General features: G+C 36.1%; 1 protein-coding gene across 2 annotated transcripts in view; it reads right to left on the bottom strand.

Moving 5' to 3' along the window:
- Positions 1 to 321: 321 nt before the first annotated feature.
- Positions 322 to 16,522, bottom strand: part of ESRRG (estrogen related receptor gamma) — a 179,361-nt gene continuing 163,160 nt past the window's right edge. Inside the window, exons 5-6 of one of the 2 annotated variants that reach the window (XM_036758116.1) lie at positions 13,743 to 14,012; positions 322 to 3,044 (exon numbers count right to left, since the gene is read on the bottom strand). In XM_036758116.1, the coding sequence (XP_036614011.1) occupies positions 2,800 to 3,044; positions 13,743 to 14,012 (515 nt within the window). In that variant the 3' untranslated portion in view covers positions 322 to 2,799. The remainder of the gene's footprint in view (positions 3,045 to 13,742; positions 14,013 to 16,522) is intronic. The other variant, XM_036758115.1, reaches the window with a different exon arrangement.

The following is a 16,522-nucleotide window of genomic DNA, read 5'->3' on the forward strand; positions in this document are numbered from 1 at the left end:
CTAAAGTCCACACGGTTCTTTTGACCGGTTTTGCTTCGAAATCTTGAGACAGTTGTCCTTTATATGGCCAGAAGTCACTGAAAAAGAAATCTAAAATTTGCACTGTTCTCCTTTAATACATCTCTATCTCTTAGGTTGTTTGGCTTTTGACTCTGAAGCCCAGGTTTTTTTTAACGTGATACAGTGAAAAACAACGTTTATATATTAGCTATATTACATATATATTATAGTATATATATGTAGTTGAATAGTAGTTAACTTAAAACCAGCACAAATCTTCTGGAAAATAAACATTATTATTATTATTATTCTTTTTTTGTTAAACACTTATATATATATATATAAATAATCTTATAGAATCAGCACCTTTTTTTTTCCCAGGAGTTGTACTTTTTTTTTTAATCTGTTATTTTAAAAGGGATGTGCCAATTTCTGAACTCCTATCACAGCTATAAATTTCAAGTTATTGACCATCTGAATGAATTGCTAATGATGATTTATCTAGAATCACACTAAGTCACTTCTCTACTGAGAAACCACAATCTACAATATAGTCCCATATAGCTAATGATAGATACACAGTATTTCTAGCACAAGGCTGACAGAATATCAGCCTCACGTATTTTGTTTAAAGCACACGAAGTAGCGATAGTTTTGGAAACTTGTTCGCACCAAAAAGTTTTGCAACGACACATAGCGAGTTAATAACAACATCTGAGAGATGACTGAGTAAAAGCCATATTTACAGCATTTAAAAATTAGACTTATCTATATTCTTGAAATATTCAAAGTTTTATTTCTAAGCTATACATTGGTATTCTATAATAAACTGTTACAGAAATTATTCCTTGTTTTGAAAATATTATGATTTCGATGTGTATCTGTTCATAATGAATACTTGTTTGGAGTTTCAATCTCTTAATTATTATTAGGAAGAACCTTATTACCAGTAAGGAATAGAATATACTACTGTAATCTCCTGAGGAATTGTACATCCAATATTGTCTCTAATTCTACCCTGTGTCTAAAAGCACACACCACAAGAATCCAAACACCACAAGAAGAACAAGACAACAGTCTTTGAATGCAACATAAAAATTCAGAAAAGCACAGCAAACATGAAACATTGAAAAGCTGAACTACATTTCTTTTGTTTGTTAGGATTACAATTTTAATTACATCTGTGTACATAGAATAAGAATGTTCACATAATACAGGGAGCAGCTACTAACACTGGTACATTGGTATAGCATTGGATGGAGGTTATTGTTTATTGGTTATTTAGCAACTGTAGTTTTCTGGGGGCATCTAATTGATTTATACATTAGATTACACCTCTTTAACAGTCTTGAACCTGACTTTCATGCTGTGACAATACTGGTTGAAAAGCATGTATTCTTGTTTTGCTATTGGTTAAAAAAAACTGCCATTGAAATCAAACCCCAAAAAACAAAATTCTAAATGAATAAACTCACACGAATGTCCGATTTTGGAATTTGGTCAGGTGTTTGCTATCTTTCTTAATTTCTCCTAATTTTGGCATTTAACTTATTGCCTCTAACAAATATTGGCTCACAGCTCCTTCCATGAAATGTTCCTAACTTTGCAGATAAGCAGTATTTCATCTCTTTTCCACTGCTACAGTTAGAAGTCAAATGACAACTTTACCTCTCAGGTACAGATGTGCTCTTCTAACAATTCTACAGATGTGGCCTCCATGTGAGGAATTTTTATATATATGACTATTCATAGCCCCCGTAGGTGTAATCTAATCCCTTGTGTCAGTGAACATTTAGCTATACTGGAGCTCATGTTAAGAAACTGGATGTTTGGGACCAGACTGGCACACAACATAAATTGCATCCGTGATAATATGCACCTTCCCTTCAACTATTGCTTGAATAAGATAAATTTCCACATTAATAAATGGCTGAAAAGTGGTAAAGCTGGTACAAAAAAATCTCCATTTGTAAGAAGAAACAAAACATTTTAAAAAATCTTCCTTCAGGATTCATTTGTCCTTCATTATTGTTCGTCATTGTTCAAAGCCAGCACAAAAATGCAGTATTTTTCTTTCTCTTTAGTATTGCATGAATGAATAAAGCTTAAACTATTCCCTGAAAAAGTTACATAGTAGCTAAACCTAACAAATTGGAAGACTTGAAAAAACAATTAAGGAATCAAATGGCTGTAACTGATCTAGATGGAAATGCAATGGTAAGAAGCAGCCGATGCCACGTAGCTTAAGTTGTCTAATTAGAGACTGCTCCTGTGAAATCTAATACTGCATTGAGTCAATTCATTGTGTTCTATTTTACTGTTAGGTACGATGGTTCTCTCTTTGATTCCTTTGTCATTGGGGACATTATGGTTCATAGTAAGTTCACTGGCATCCATATTATGGATTTCCATCCTTTGGCAGGGCTGGCTTCCATCTCTCTTCAATTAGAGACCTCTTTTTTAAAAAGTTCAGTGGAAGGAAGGAAGTTAAGTAGGAAGGAAGGAAAGAAGGAGGGAAGGTTGATGAGAGAGGAGAGGAGGAAGGGATGTGATGGAAAGGAATGCTTGTGGGAAAGGAAGGAACAAAGAAAGGGGGAGAAAGTGAATGAGATAAGAGATAAAGTAGAGAGGCTGCATCAAAAGATACAGAGGAAGTTGAAAGCTGCATCACAGTCTTGCTGCTAAATGATCAGTGCAGTCATTTGTGTGTTGTTGTCATTAAAGTTTCTTTGCCATTAACGCTCTTGCTTATTTTCCCTTTGTCAGCGTGCATGATGGGAAGGCCTAGGGTGCTTTTAGTCAGACCTTGGCCTCCAGCATTTCCAAAAAAAGTTTGTGCATAGGAACTTTGCCTTCCAATTTGATGTTGTAGAAATGCTGCACAGCCTTGGTAGAGGTTTGCCTCAGAAGCGGGAGAGTCATCAGCATCTTGCCAGCCCGACGAGGGTCTTCCATGTGCTGGCCAGCCTCGTAATCCTGAAGAGCCTCGTGTAAGACATCTTGAAGTTTCTGAACTGCTTCAACATCTTCTATGTGCATTGAATCTGTAAAACAAAGGTGCAAAAACATGTTTTAGCAGAGCATTAGTGGAAAAGCATTACACTGAAGATCAAAAGTATTAATAGGCTATAATCTGATTATGACTTTGAATTACTTTCAAGTCCATTTTACGATAAAGGTTTTAAAACAATTTCTATAATTGACAAATAATAGATGATTTTCAAGGCTGCTATGGGGGAGGGGGAAGGGAGGTGGAAACGCACAATCGCATCTTTCATTCATAAATTGTTTCCTTAAGGAACCAAACAAATGTTTAAACATTTAACAATAATTCATTGATCCTACACATTTATTGAGCATTTATTATGCATATGCTAGAGCTCTCCATGCTGTTCAGAATATAGTATGTGCTACAGAGAAAAGATCATTCAACTGGGAAACAGGGAACCTGGTTTCTGGCCGTAGCTTTGCCACTAACTTGCTGAGTGAGTTTACAAAAGTAACTATATCTAAGACCATCCCTATCTGGAAAATGAGAGTGTTGGACTAGATGATTGAAAAAAAAAATCCTTCCAGCTCTAAGTTTCTATGAGTTCTATATGTTTCATAAAAGTATTAGACTCAGTCCCAGCCTCAAGACAATTATGATTCCAAATGAAAGTTAGCCTAGTATACTGGAAAAAACAAACAAACCAGGAAGTATGGAGTCAGGGGAGACCTGGGTTCTAATTCTGGCTCTGACATGTACTAGCTATATGTCCTTGAGTGAGTCATTTGACTTTCCCTGGAACTATCTTCATATGTAAAATGGGGAGAATAGTACCTGCACCACTGAACCCACAAAATTGCAGTGAAGAGAATATTTGATAAATTGTAAAGCAAGAAATATAAACTTATTATTAAGAGGTGGGAGTGGGAGGAGGTGATTCTGGTTTTAAAAAAAAACAACAGAAAGTGAGGTAAGCATAAACACTAAGGCTGTGCCATTTTTTCACAATCTATAGAAATAAAATTCCAGGGTCAACAGAACTTTTTTTAAACAACTGGCGATTACTACAGGTAGCCTACATTGCAGAGTGAAAAGGGGTCATCTTACAAATGACAACTTTCTCATAAATTCTTCAAATCTGGAACAAGGACTTTATCTAAAATGGGTAATTTTAAAAATCCAATTCCAGCACAGGAAGGGTTAAAAAGGTTGGCTCAATGATCACTCTGAAATGAAATGTGCAAATGGAGAAAAAAAAATAAAAGTTACAGCTCCAGCTCTAAAACAGACACTTAATTATATACAAGTTTGAATCATTTAGCACGTTTTATTGATTCTGATGACAGTTTATCTGTTAATTACACATAATGGAGTCCTTTGGGGATTCTACATGTTTAATAATTCTGGTTCTCAGTGAATGCAGGCCCTAAGACATATGCAGTTAGTCAAATCCTGCACACAATTCAAAGAATACAGAGTGTGAAAAAATGGGAATCTTTAATTTTAAAAAGACCAATTTTTTTAAAGTACAATAAGCAGTGTATCTAATTAAAGGAAAGGAAAAGGAAATGTGCCACTGACATTTTTTTAAAAAGTTTAATTTTGCTTTGTGCCATGTTCTTTATAATATCATCTTTTCCCTTTTGGTCACACTATTGATAAAGCAGTAACCATCCACATTAGGCAGTCATGGATGAATTCTCTAATAGGGTTCTAAATAATCTGCAAGTGTTGTATGAACTTTTTAAAAAAAAAAACTTCTTTAAGATAAGGCAGTAGTGCTCATAAGCTTTCCCTGACATAAGGTTCAATTTCTGCCTTATGTAAACCTATGAAAAAATGCTTCTATGACAAAGCTGGGCAACCTAAGTAGCTAATGTCATAGAATACTCTACATCACATACAAATCTTTCTTTGTTTCTTATAGACATTTCTCTCTTCACTCCTTTTTCGTCTTCTCTTCTACATAGTTTCATCTGCCCTGTTTCGGCTATTTTGTTTTTTAAATTAACTACCCCTGATCGGAGGAAGGAAGAACGGAAGGAAGGAAGGAAGGAAGGAAGGAAGGAAGGAAGGAAGGAAGGAAGGAAGGAAGGAATAAAAATACCCTGTAAGAAGTATATATAGTTAAGCAAAATGTAATGTTGTCTGGACTATTTCTGGGGGCAGTTGGTAGAATGCACGAGGTATTATTCAACCCCAATATTGGCTCTTAAGACCTTACTGACCCCTAAGAACGCAATAGAAAATTTTAAAAAATTAAAACTATTCAAAAAGATAGAGAAAGAAAAATAAATTAAGAGGCTCAGAAGAACTCTAGAATACTGGATTCCGTGCCTTGATGGATCAGATACTTTTCTTTTGTTCAAAGTGTCCTCAGAGCTCATGTAGTCTAAACTTGAATATGGTACATGCATATTCTCAGTAACATCATTAATCCATGAGTGTGTCTTCTGGGACACTTTGGGTAAGAGGCAATACAGTCCCTCATAAGGCAGCCTGTGCCTCAGCTTTGACACAGCTCCAATTGTTCAAAAGTCAAAGAAGTCCCTCCTTACATTAAGCCAAGATTTGCCTCCCTGTAATTTCCACACTCCAGTTATGAAACTGCAAAGAATAAGCTTAATTCTCCTGCCACACTGACAGCCCCTCAAATATCTGAAGACAGCCTTCCCACCCCCACTTCAGCTCCCACCCTTACCCTGAGCCTTTTCTTTTCCCGGTCTTCTTATTCCCTAGGAGATATATTGTAGTATGTCATAGGAAATGAGGCGAGAACAAACAGCACAGAGATACGCTCACAAATAGCAATTAAGACTTCAAACTATTCTTTAAAGGCTATGATTTAGCTTGAAAGATTTTAAAATGATTTAATCAAATTACTGTGATAATTTAACTTCCCATTTACAGAAAAGATTCTAACTCATTTCGGCTATACCCATTCTCGATTCTGCTAATACTTAAATGCAAACTCACTAAATCTGCACGATTTAATTAGACCATGATTCAGCTGGCAGACTGCTGGGGAAAATATTAATCTCCATTAGAGATCCTGGTTCAAGTTCTGGCTTTGTAGTTTTGATCTGGGTTTTGTTCTTTTGGCGCAGTCTAGAGATTTATGCAGAATCATTAGAAATGAACACTATGTTAATTTTTTTAATAGAAAGTTTGTGTAATGACGTAATGATGACCAGCTGAATTTAGCACAACATCTACTGCTGGCAATACAAGGCAAAGATGAAGACGTTAAAGGAATGCGATTGAAAAATGATGAAAAAGTGAAAATGCATGTAGTTACCCAGATTTTAGGGTCACAAAAGTTGGACAGAAACTAAGAGGGTCATCTAGCCATTTCACACAAAGAGAATGAAAAGACTGTTCAAAGTCAAAATGCTAAGGGTCAGAGTCAGGATTCAAACCCAGGACCTCTGATTTAAGATTTAGCATTCTTCGGAGTTTGCCATGGGGCTTCCATCACTTGATAGTCTTACCTCCCCCATGAAAATCAGCTAACTGTAATCTTATATCTTTAATCTCTTCACCTAGACCATTTTTAGAAAAGGCTTATAGTATCATCTTGTAAGAAAATTAGAAAGCCACAAACAATATATTAGAAGGCTTTTTTTGGTGGTTATTTTTTATTCTAGTGGTTTTTGTCCTTTTGGACACCACTAGAAGAGATAAAGTTAACCAACTTGAAACTTTGAATCCATTCAAATAACAATTATGGAATTACTATGTGCATTATCGCAACGACAGCACATTGCTTGAAACATTACCTGGGTCCTCTCTTGGAATTCCTAAGTTTCTGGAACTTTTTTATTCTAAAAAAAAAAAATACTCCATGGTAACAACTTTTCATCCTTTGAGGACAGATTGTTTTCAGAAACAGCCAAAAGCTCACTCAAAATCAAATGTGGCAAATAAATACTGGTTTAATTCCTCTATGGCCCTCCTTCAAGGCTTTCCTCAAATTTCCAAGCCCTCAAGAAAGAAGGTGTTGCTCTTGCTAAAAAAAAAATTAAAACTCTCTAGGGTGGTTGATCCCTACAAAGTCTCTCCTATGTCCCCTCTGTCAATGGCTTTACCCATAGTTTTATCTCTCCTCCAGGACTTTTCAGACTCACAGTAACTTCCTGGAAGTGAGGTAGAAATCTATCTATAGATTACAAAACTTTTTTGATGGACCCACAAGTAGCAAAAATCATCAGTTGTTTTGATAAGTAATTATGGGACATGTTAGTTCTATTACAGGATACAAAATGATTTGAGAAAAGGTAGTTAAACTTCTTGAGACAACATATTTCAAGGTCTTAAAACTGCATGTAAAGGGCTATAAAACTGTGCATTCCCTTTGACCCAGCAATACCATTTCTAGGGCTGTATCCCAAAGAGATCATAAAAATGGGAAAAGGACCCACAGGTACAAAAATATTTATAGCAGCTCTTTTTGTGGTGGCCAGGAACTGGAAATGAAGGGGATGGATGCCCATCAACTGGAAAACGGCTGAACAAGTTGTGGTATACGAATGCAACAGAATACCATTGTTCTATAAGAAATGATGAGCAGGAGAACTTCAGAAAAACCTGAAAAGACTTATATGAACTGATGCTGAATGAAGTGACCAGAACCAGAAGAACACTGTACACAGTAACAGCTACATTGTGTGATGACTTTGATAGACTTAGCTCTTCTCAGCAATGCAAGGACCTAAAACAACTCCAAAAGATTGATGATGGAAAATGCCGTCTACATCCAGAGAAAGAAATGTAGAGTCTGAATGCAGAGTGAGGCATACTATTTGCTCTCTTTTTTGTTTTGTTTTTCTTTCTCATGGTTCCTCCCATTCATTCTAATTCTTCTATACGACATGACTAATGTGAAAATATGTTTAATAAGAATGTATATGTACAGCCTATATTAGATTGCATGCAGTCCTGGGGAGGGAGCAGGGGAGGAAGCTAGAGAAAGTTTAAAACATATGGAAGTTGAAAACTAAAAATAAATTAATTTATAAAAAACTGCATATAAAGGAAAAATAATTTTCAATTAGTATATCAAAAGGAAAATACTCAAGAAGTAGGGTTACCAAGGAAGCAAAGCTTATTTGACCAACAGAGGAAACAAGAGAAACAACTCATTAGGATAAAGAGCCATTTACAAGTAACTTTATATACAAACTTTAGAAATCTTGGAAAGTAATTTAGGAAAAAAAAAGAAAACTCTATTTCTTCAGGTTAGGGGAACTGGGCATTCAAATATTTGATTGCAGTGATACAATCTGAATAACTTGGTTTCCTCATTTTAGTAAAATAATCTGAAACAATTGTTAGTCTGGACCACCTTGGACTGTAACCTAACTGGAAAGGGAGATATAGCAAGTTCTTTTGAAGTTAATAAAACCAGAAGATGAAGCAACCATGGTAAAACAAAGGATGGCAATAACTCCTATTTTGATGCTTATTTGTGGTGTAGGTGTTGAAGCTGAGTTCTCAAAGGCTGTGTTAGTAAAAATCAAGCACAGGCAGGCCTTGAAGAAATGTTTCAAATATAGGCCTGGTGATGAACTCAACTGACAAACGACCAATACGGCTAAGCTTAAAGAAGGTTGTCACCAAGTGGGCCACAGGATGGTGAATTTTAGACCATGGCAACTTCTAACAATGAACACTAAGGCAAAGGTTGCCATCTGTGTTTGTATTTTGGAAGTATTCACAGTGATATAATTACAGATCCTTAAAGTATACGTATACACATTATCAAAGTCTTCTGATATTTCTGATGCTTCAGAGGGTATGCCAGATGAGAAGGTTATTTAGCCTTTAGAAGGGCTTCAAATAGTTATCTGGAAACTCATTCCATGTCTGTCGACTAAAGATCAGCCAAGCTAAGTTTAAAGAGCTTTATTACCACTTTGGTCATAGGGTGATGAATTTGGGTGAGGTAGTCACTCAATGACATCTACAAAGTTATGGGAAGGTTGTGCTCATAGTAAGAAGAGAAGGTATATTTTCATTACTTCCAAAAAAAAATATTTTTTAACATGAAAAACAAATTTTTATTCTGAAGGAAAAAAAAGAAACAGCATGAAGGATCCACTGGAGTGGGGATTGTCTTCAGGTAGGGAGACCAATTAGGAGGTGACTCCAATAGTACAAGTGAGAAATGAACTAAGAAGGTGGCTGTGTGGGTAGGGAGAATAGGTGAGACATAAGACAAATTGTGGGGGCAGAACTGGAAACATTTGGCAACTGATTGGATATATGAGATGAAATAACATGGATAAAGATAAGGTTGAAAACCTGCAAGACTAGAAGGATAGTGGTGCGCTTGACAGAAATAGGCAAATTTGGTATAGAAGTGGGCTGGGGAAGAAAAATAATGAGTCCATTTTTGGACATATTGAGTTTGAGATTTCTATAGAACATCTATTTTGAAATATCCAGTGGAGAGTAGGAGATGTGCAAAAAGAGAAGCTTGGTGGGAGGATTTGGGGTTAGTTATATATCTCAATAGAAATGGTATTATTTAAATCCATGGGAACTGATGAAGTTGGGGGAGGGAGGGAGGGAAGGAGAGAGGGAGATAGGGAGGGGGAGAGGGAGAAAGAGAGAGAGAGTCTAGGACAAATCCTTGGGGAACGCCTACAGTTAAGGGGAATTATGTTGATAATATGATAATCCAGACAACAGAGAGATAGGAAGAGAACCAGATCATCTGTCTCTCTTCCAAGTCTCATAAATTCATAGAAATCTAAAGTTAGAAAAAGCTTTGGATAGCAGTCCTCTTGTTTTATCAAGAAGGAAACGGAGAATCAGGTTATTTACCCACATTACCAACAGTAATATTAGTAGCTTACATTCATGTAATAGGCTTATAAAGCACATTGCATGTATGATTTCATTTCATTTTTACAGCAACTCTTCCAGTTAGATAATAAAACTAAAATTATCCCCATTTTATGATTGAGAGAAAGTGATAGAATTCTCAACTTTTCAGCCATTTGTTCTGGAGATTGTTTGTTGAGACTTACACCAAGTAAACCAGCCATCCCCACAACAAACTAAGTATCAAAGCTAGCATATTTATTTTCAATCAAAAGAAACCAATATAACATTTTAGAAATTGATGAGAGAGGACAATAACTGGAATTTTTTATAGTGCTAATATAAGGTGAGGACAGCTAGGTGGCAGAGTAGATAAAGTGTTGGGCCTGAAGTCATCAGTCATCTTCCTGAATTCAAATCTGGCCTCAGACACTTACTAGTCTTTTAATCCTGGGAAGTCACTTAATGCTGTTTGCCTCAGTTTCCTCATCTGTCAAATAAGCTGCAGAAAGAAATGGCAAACTATTCCAATTATCTTCACCAAGAAAACCTCAAATGGAGTCAAGGAGTCAGACATGACTGAAATGACTGAACATCAATAAAATTTGCAAAGCACTTTAACGTTACCCATTATCTGATTCGTTCTTCATAATAGCTCTGTGAGATAAATACTATTAGTATCTCCACTTTACAGAAGAGGAAAGAAAGGTCCAGAGATAAAATGATTTGCCCAGAGTCACAGATGGAGCATTTAATAAGAAGGCTGTGAACACGGTCCTCCAACTCTTGAGATTAATCACCAAATGCTATGCCATTTTTGCCTCTCTCCTCCATAAAGGAGGTGCTCAAAAAATGTTTGTTGAATGAACAAATTTCAGTATTACTCAGGTACTAATTGTTCAGGAGGCTGTTAACCCTCTAGTGAAGAATAATAAAATGGAGCAGTTGAAGTACTTAGGAGACATAGCATGGTGGTTCTGCAAGAGCCATCTTGGTCCACCTCTCTCATTTTAAAGTCATCTTGCAAGTTTTCCTTCTAAGAAAAATAATTGGTACCATAAAATCATGGTCTGGGGACTTTCAAAGTTGCCTTAATATGCGGGAAATAAGGTAGGAGCTCATGATAGATTGTTTCCTTGGCTCCAAACCTACAGATAGGGAATACGCTTCCATTCAGGTCTGGATTTTGCAAGTAATCCACTTATTTGTGCATTCATATAGGAAGGAAATGTGGCTACAGAAAATATGGCAGCCATTACCAGGGAGCCAATTCCCTGTTTCCCAAGCATAAACACGGCATTTATTTTTATTGAATAAAGCCAGATGTTTAAAATAAGCTGATAATTTAGATGAATGCCATATTAGGAAGGAATGGCTGTAAACATGCTACAGCCATACAGGAAAAGCTAAAAAGCCTGTTTAAATTGTATTGTAACATACAGGTCTTTTATATATAAATTCTCCTGTTGTCTTCCTAAATACAGACACAACTTTAAAGAATTTAATATCAGCATTTTCACTTGATAGGCATGAAAAAGGTTGAAGAATTTACACTAGTTCTCTGAGCAAGGTTAAATCTACAACTTTTTAATTGATTTCTGAATAAAGGAAGAGAAAATGGAATGAGAGAATAATTCACTGACATAGAGAATCAACAGAAAATTCCCTTTTGTATATAGTTCACCTGAATCTAAAACTGTGCTAACGTTGTTTTTAAATAATATAGAAGGATTGGAATTCATTTGAGTTTTATTTTTTTACAGTATTTAGTCTTGCCAAAAAAAAAAAAAAAAGAAAGAAAGAAAAGGCTTCTTAACCTAGTAATGATGTATTTTCACAAAGTTAACTAACTAGATTTTGAGGTAATGGTATTCAAATCACAATAATCAGTCTAAAAATGGGATAAGCTTTTTTTAAAAATTGAGCCAGCTGGATTTTAAGACTAAAAATAATAACAAGCATCATTTTAAAATGTTGCCTAATATGTTAATATTCTTTGAATAATAGTTTGTAAAAATATACCTCTAATTTAAAAAAAAAAGAAAGTTATAGTATTACTCAGAATTATCCATACTTACTACATTTTTCAAGGTAATCTTGCATAGTTAGAATATAATGTTAAGTAACCCTCCTTAGTTTGAACTTATTAACATATAGGAATGTTACAGATTTAAGCAACCTTATAAGATGTAAAAAAGCTCCCCAGAGCAGACCTTTGACAGTCTGCATCTTGACCATATATCAACCTAGAACCTTTCTTTTTTAACACGGGCAGTTCAGACTAGGCTTAATCAACTTTCCTTGAGATTTCCTGTATTATCACTCCCCTACCCTTCTCTTTTTAAGAGAGTACATGGTACAGCAGATTCTCAAAGGGGTTGTGCCTCACCCTTTCTTTTAAAGAAATATTATATTCAGTTTTTATTGAGGGTTGGGGAAGAGGGACACTGTGAGGCCATGTTCTCCAATTAAAAGTGCAAAATGCTAAACTCCATTACAAAGACAGATAGGAAAGTACAACTTCATTGTTGAAAACAATTTCCCTCCTATCAGTCCAAGGATTCATGCATCAATATTGTAGATGAACTGTTAATTACAAAATCAATTAAAATTATTTCTAAAAACAGTCACGCGTCCCTGACTCTCAGGGGGGCAATTTGGGCAGAAGGTCTCATCTCACTAGGACCGCGCCAAATCACAAAGTCGTCATCCACAAGTAAGCAAAAGCAATCTGGTTTTTCATTTTTCAGCGCGGCTGAGCCCAGCCTGAGATTGATCGTCACATATGGCCCCAGAAAACAAACTGTCAATACCTTGAATGCTGCAGAATTTGAACAAATAGCCATCCGCCCATTCAAGCCACTCATTGCATCCCATTTAACAGATTTTATTGACAGTTTCCTTCTTGTAATTAAAGGGAAAACTACTGGCCAGCAACCAAGATAAAGTTCAAAGATAGGGTCAAAACAAAAGCAGATGGAGGGGCACGGTGTGACTGTCAATGGTACATAGCATCAGAGCATGTTATTGACACACAGGTATCTAATGATCGGCACGTCATTAAAGAGGGATCTATCCTGAACTTTATGCAAATGCTAAAAGGGACTTAAGACCACAATAAAGCATTAGGGGAGACACAAAAGAAAAAACAACAAAGCACCAACGATTTTTTACTTATCAGACACTGCTTCCTGCTTCAGCACTTTTAAGTTTAAATGTAGAGAAAAATTCTTTCTGTAGTTCTTAACCCGTTCTACACAGGTAGTACCTTTCCAGAGAAATATGCTAAAACAATAAGTGATTTTTCATGAAGCTTCTCAAGATTAATTTTTTTTTAATTTTAAAAGGGTTAAAACTCTTATTTTCCCAATACAATGGTAGATGTGAGAATAATCTATCTTTTTCTCCATAGTGAACAGTCAATATGAAGGCAAACAATCACATACACACATTATATGACTGGATTATGAAACATGGGACCACAGGGGTAGAAATGATGGGATATTAAGAGATTATCTAGTCCAACTATCATTTTACAGAAGGGGAAACTGAAACCCCAGAGATTAAAGTAACTACTCCAGGGCCACAGAAATAAGTACCAGAACTGGGATTTGGACATGTCTTTGTACTCTAAACTCGCTGTTCCTTTTCATTGTGCCATGCTGTCTTGTGGGTCAACGGCTAGGTTTGTAGTTACTCCTAAGGATGTCTGCCTAATGCTGCAATAAAAAACATTTATGCTCTGCAACCATCCAAGTCTTTCACTGGGCAGTTCGAACTTTTGCTTTTAAGTTGAATTTCCCATTCTTAGCTTTTCAACAATTTCCAAGCTACTCAGCAGAAAATCATGCAGAAGGAGAGGGGCTGGGGGGAGGGGGTGGGTGACATATGAAAAATGTAGCAACAATTATGCCATTCTGCCAACCTGAATTAGCAAGCGCTATAGCTTTGAGGGTGACAAACTCTTCTTTCTCCAGCTTCATGCTCTTGTATTTCTTTACCAGCTGCAGGATGGCATTGTTGAGGTCAAGGAGGCCTGCTAATTTGGACTGATCTTCATCCATAATATAATCTTCTGCATAGACAAGTTCATCCTCAAAAGAAAGTGATCGGTATACAACACCAAGGATCAAAATCTCCATCCAAGCACTTTGCAGAAGGCTCATTTGATCAGCCAGAGACAAAGTAGAGAAACCTAAATGAGAAAATGGGCAGAGAAAGTTACTTAAGCATGTTCGTATATATATGTATATCCATAACTTTGCAATGCAATATTAACTTCATATGGTATGTCGGTTATGTTTCAGTACATTATGCAACTCTTAAAAAAACCCTTACATTTTACACTCATCATTTTTGGAATAGTAAAGTAAAAATGACAAACCAGTTTTACTTTGTTAGGTGTGATTCTGTGGGATTTATGGACATAGCAGGGGTGGGGAAGATGCAATAGAAAGAAACAACTATTTCCATATTTTGATTTGAACACAACATATACCCTTAGATCTTTAAGTAAAGAAGGACGTGTTTTGGAGACACCTTATTCCTGGCCAGAAAATCTGACACAGCTTTCCCCGAGGCTGCATTTCTCAAATACTTTAAATTCTATAACTACTGAGGGTAAGTAATATGAAAGAAAGGAAGGGGCATGGGGTAGGGGGGAAGGAAAACATTTTGGTTCAAACAATTTAATAAAGTTTGGAGTGATGGACTTAATAAATAAGGGAAAAGAAGCCATTTTGCTTTGGCAATCTTGTTCCCATGATAATGACTATGAGATAATACTGTGTCTCTATATTGTAAATTATGGGCAGCTAGTTGGCACAGTGGGCCTTTAAGTCAGGAGTTCAAATCCTGATAGGACTGTGTGATGTTGAGCAAATCACTTAACCCTGTTTACCTCAGTTTCCTCATCTCTCAAATGAGCTGGAGAAGGAAATGGCAAACCACTCCAATATTTTTGCTAAGAAAACCCCAAGTGGGGTCATGAAAGTCAGACATGACTGAAAAACAACTGAAAAGCAACACTATTTTCACTTGACATAATTTTAAAAAGGGATGTTATTCTGATAATTTTAGCCACGAAAAACCTGTGTTTAAAACATATCTATATAGGAAGAGAAAGTAGTTTCTTTGATCTGAAATATCTGAGCCTCCTCTAATCTCTACTTCGCATTTGTTCAGGCTGACACAAGCTTGTTGCTTTTCAAATAAGAGTGACAATACATAAAAACTTTATTTAAGCAGGATAAAGTAAAATGACAGAAGATAATAAGCCTATTAGAAGTTGGTAGTAACTATACTTTGGGGTAAATAAATATAAAGAGGATTTTCAGAGAAGATGATTGATCAATAACCAGTTAGATGCTAGAGTCCTAGAAAAGACCTGTTCCTCTTTAAATGCCACCCTTATGTATGGTATTTTCAGGAATTTTACAGCAAATAGTGCCGTATATTAGAGATTTATGAACTGTAATTCTGTGATCATTTTTTCTCCTGAACAGAATAAAAATATCAGAATGCTATCACTTAATGAATATGCATTTGCCTCCGTTTCTTGACACTTTCCAACAAAATCACTAAAGAAATAAACTCTATATCCTTCATTTTCCACCAAGTTAATATTTCTTGCCAATGCTGGTTTTCTATATGAAATTGGTAGTATCCTCAATAACACTTTGGAGTTACAGAACAATAGGCAAAAATAAATGATTTCTTGGCTGTAGTGAAAGTCTAGCTGTTTGCCCTTGGCACCATTAACCATAAGTACTTAATAAAATCATCAAAGGGGATTAGTCAAGCTTTTCTTAAGGGGAGGTCTTAAGGCATGTATAGAGCTTTTATTTGGTTGTTTATGAAGCTTACACATGCTTTGACAAGGTGCTTTCTCAATTGGTTGACTGGGTCCAATTTTCTTTTCTTTTAATTTGGGGTCATTCTTAGCCCAATAAACATTAAAATTAGTATATCCCAACATTACTAACCCTGTACACATTAGGTTTGAGGGGGGAATTCTTCAAACACACTGATTTTAAATAGAGATTCAATGCACAGGTGTATTTCCCTCCCTGAAACTGACCTAATGCCACTCGATTTCATTTTTTCACTGCTGATTGCCAGACCCGTAAAAGGTAACTCACTCCTATCTACCATCCACCAAAAAAAATCCCCCAAAACTGTTCTTGGTGTTCATCCAAAATCTAAGGTCAGGAAAAGGCCAAGAAGGAATAGGAAGTGATTATTTTGATTAGGTGGCAAGAGAATAAATGATCCACAAGGTTATAAACATGAACAGAAATTTACATCGTCTTCCTTTTCCTGTTTCTTTTCATTCTCCCAAGAACCAGTTTTCCTGCAGCAGCAGATGGACAGAATGTAGCCTGCAGCACCTTCTTGTGACAGCCCTATTCTCCCTCCCAGACACTGCTGTTAGTAAATAGATTTACACATTCTCCAATCTCCACACATCTTTCTGCCGAATAATTAAAAGCAGGATGATTAGTTTATTGAGTGGAAGGAGGAACTTTTTTATTGAGGTCCATCCACGATTTTATCAGGGCCAGCACTTTTACGGTTGTCAGGAGGGTGCAGGCATCCAATTTTTCTTATCTGCCTGATTAATACAAACGCTGTTTCAGGACGCATTAATTAACAGATACAAATCTACGTTCTCATGGAAGGATCAATACAGAGAAGAAAAGAAGC

The sequence above is a fragment of the Trichosurus vulpecula genome, chromosome 4 (genome assembly GCF_011100635.1).
Source record: "Trichosurus vulpecula isolate mTriVul1 chromosome 4, mTriVul1.pri, whole genome shotgun sequence".
In the NCBI taxonomy this organism is placed as follows: Eukaryota; Metazoa; Chordata; class Mammalia; order Diprotodontia; family Phalangeridae; genus Trichosurus; species Trichosurus vulpecula.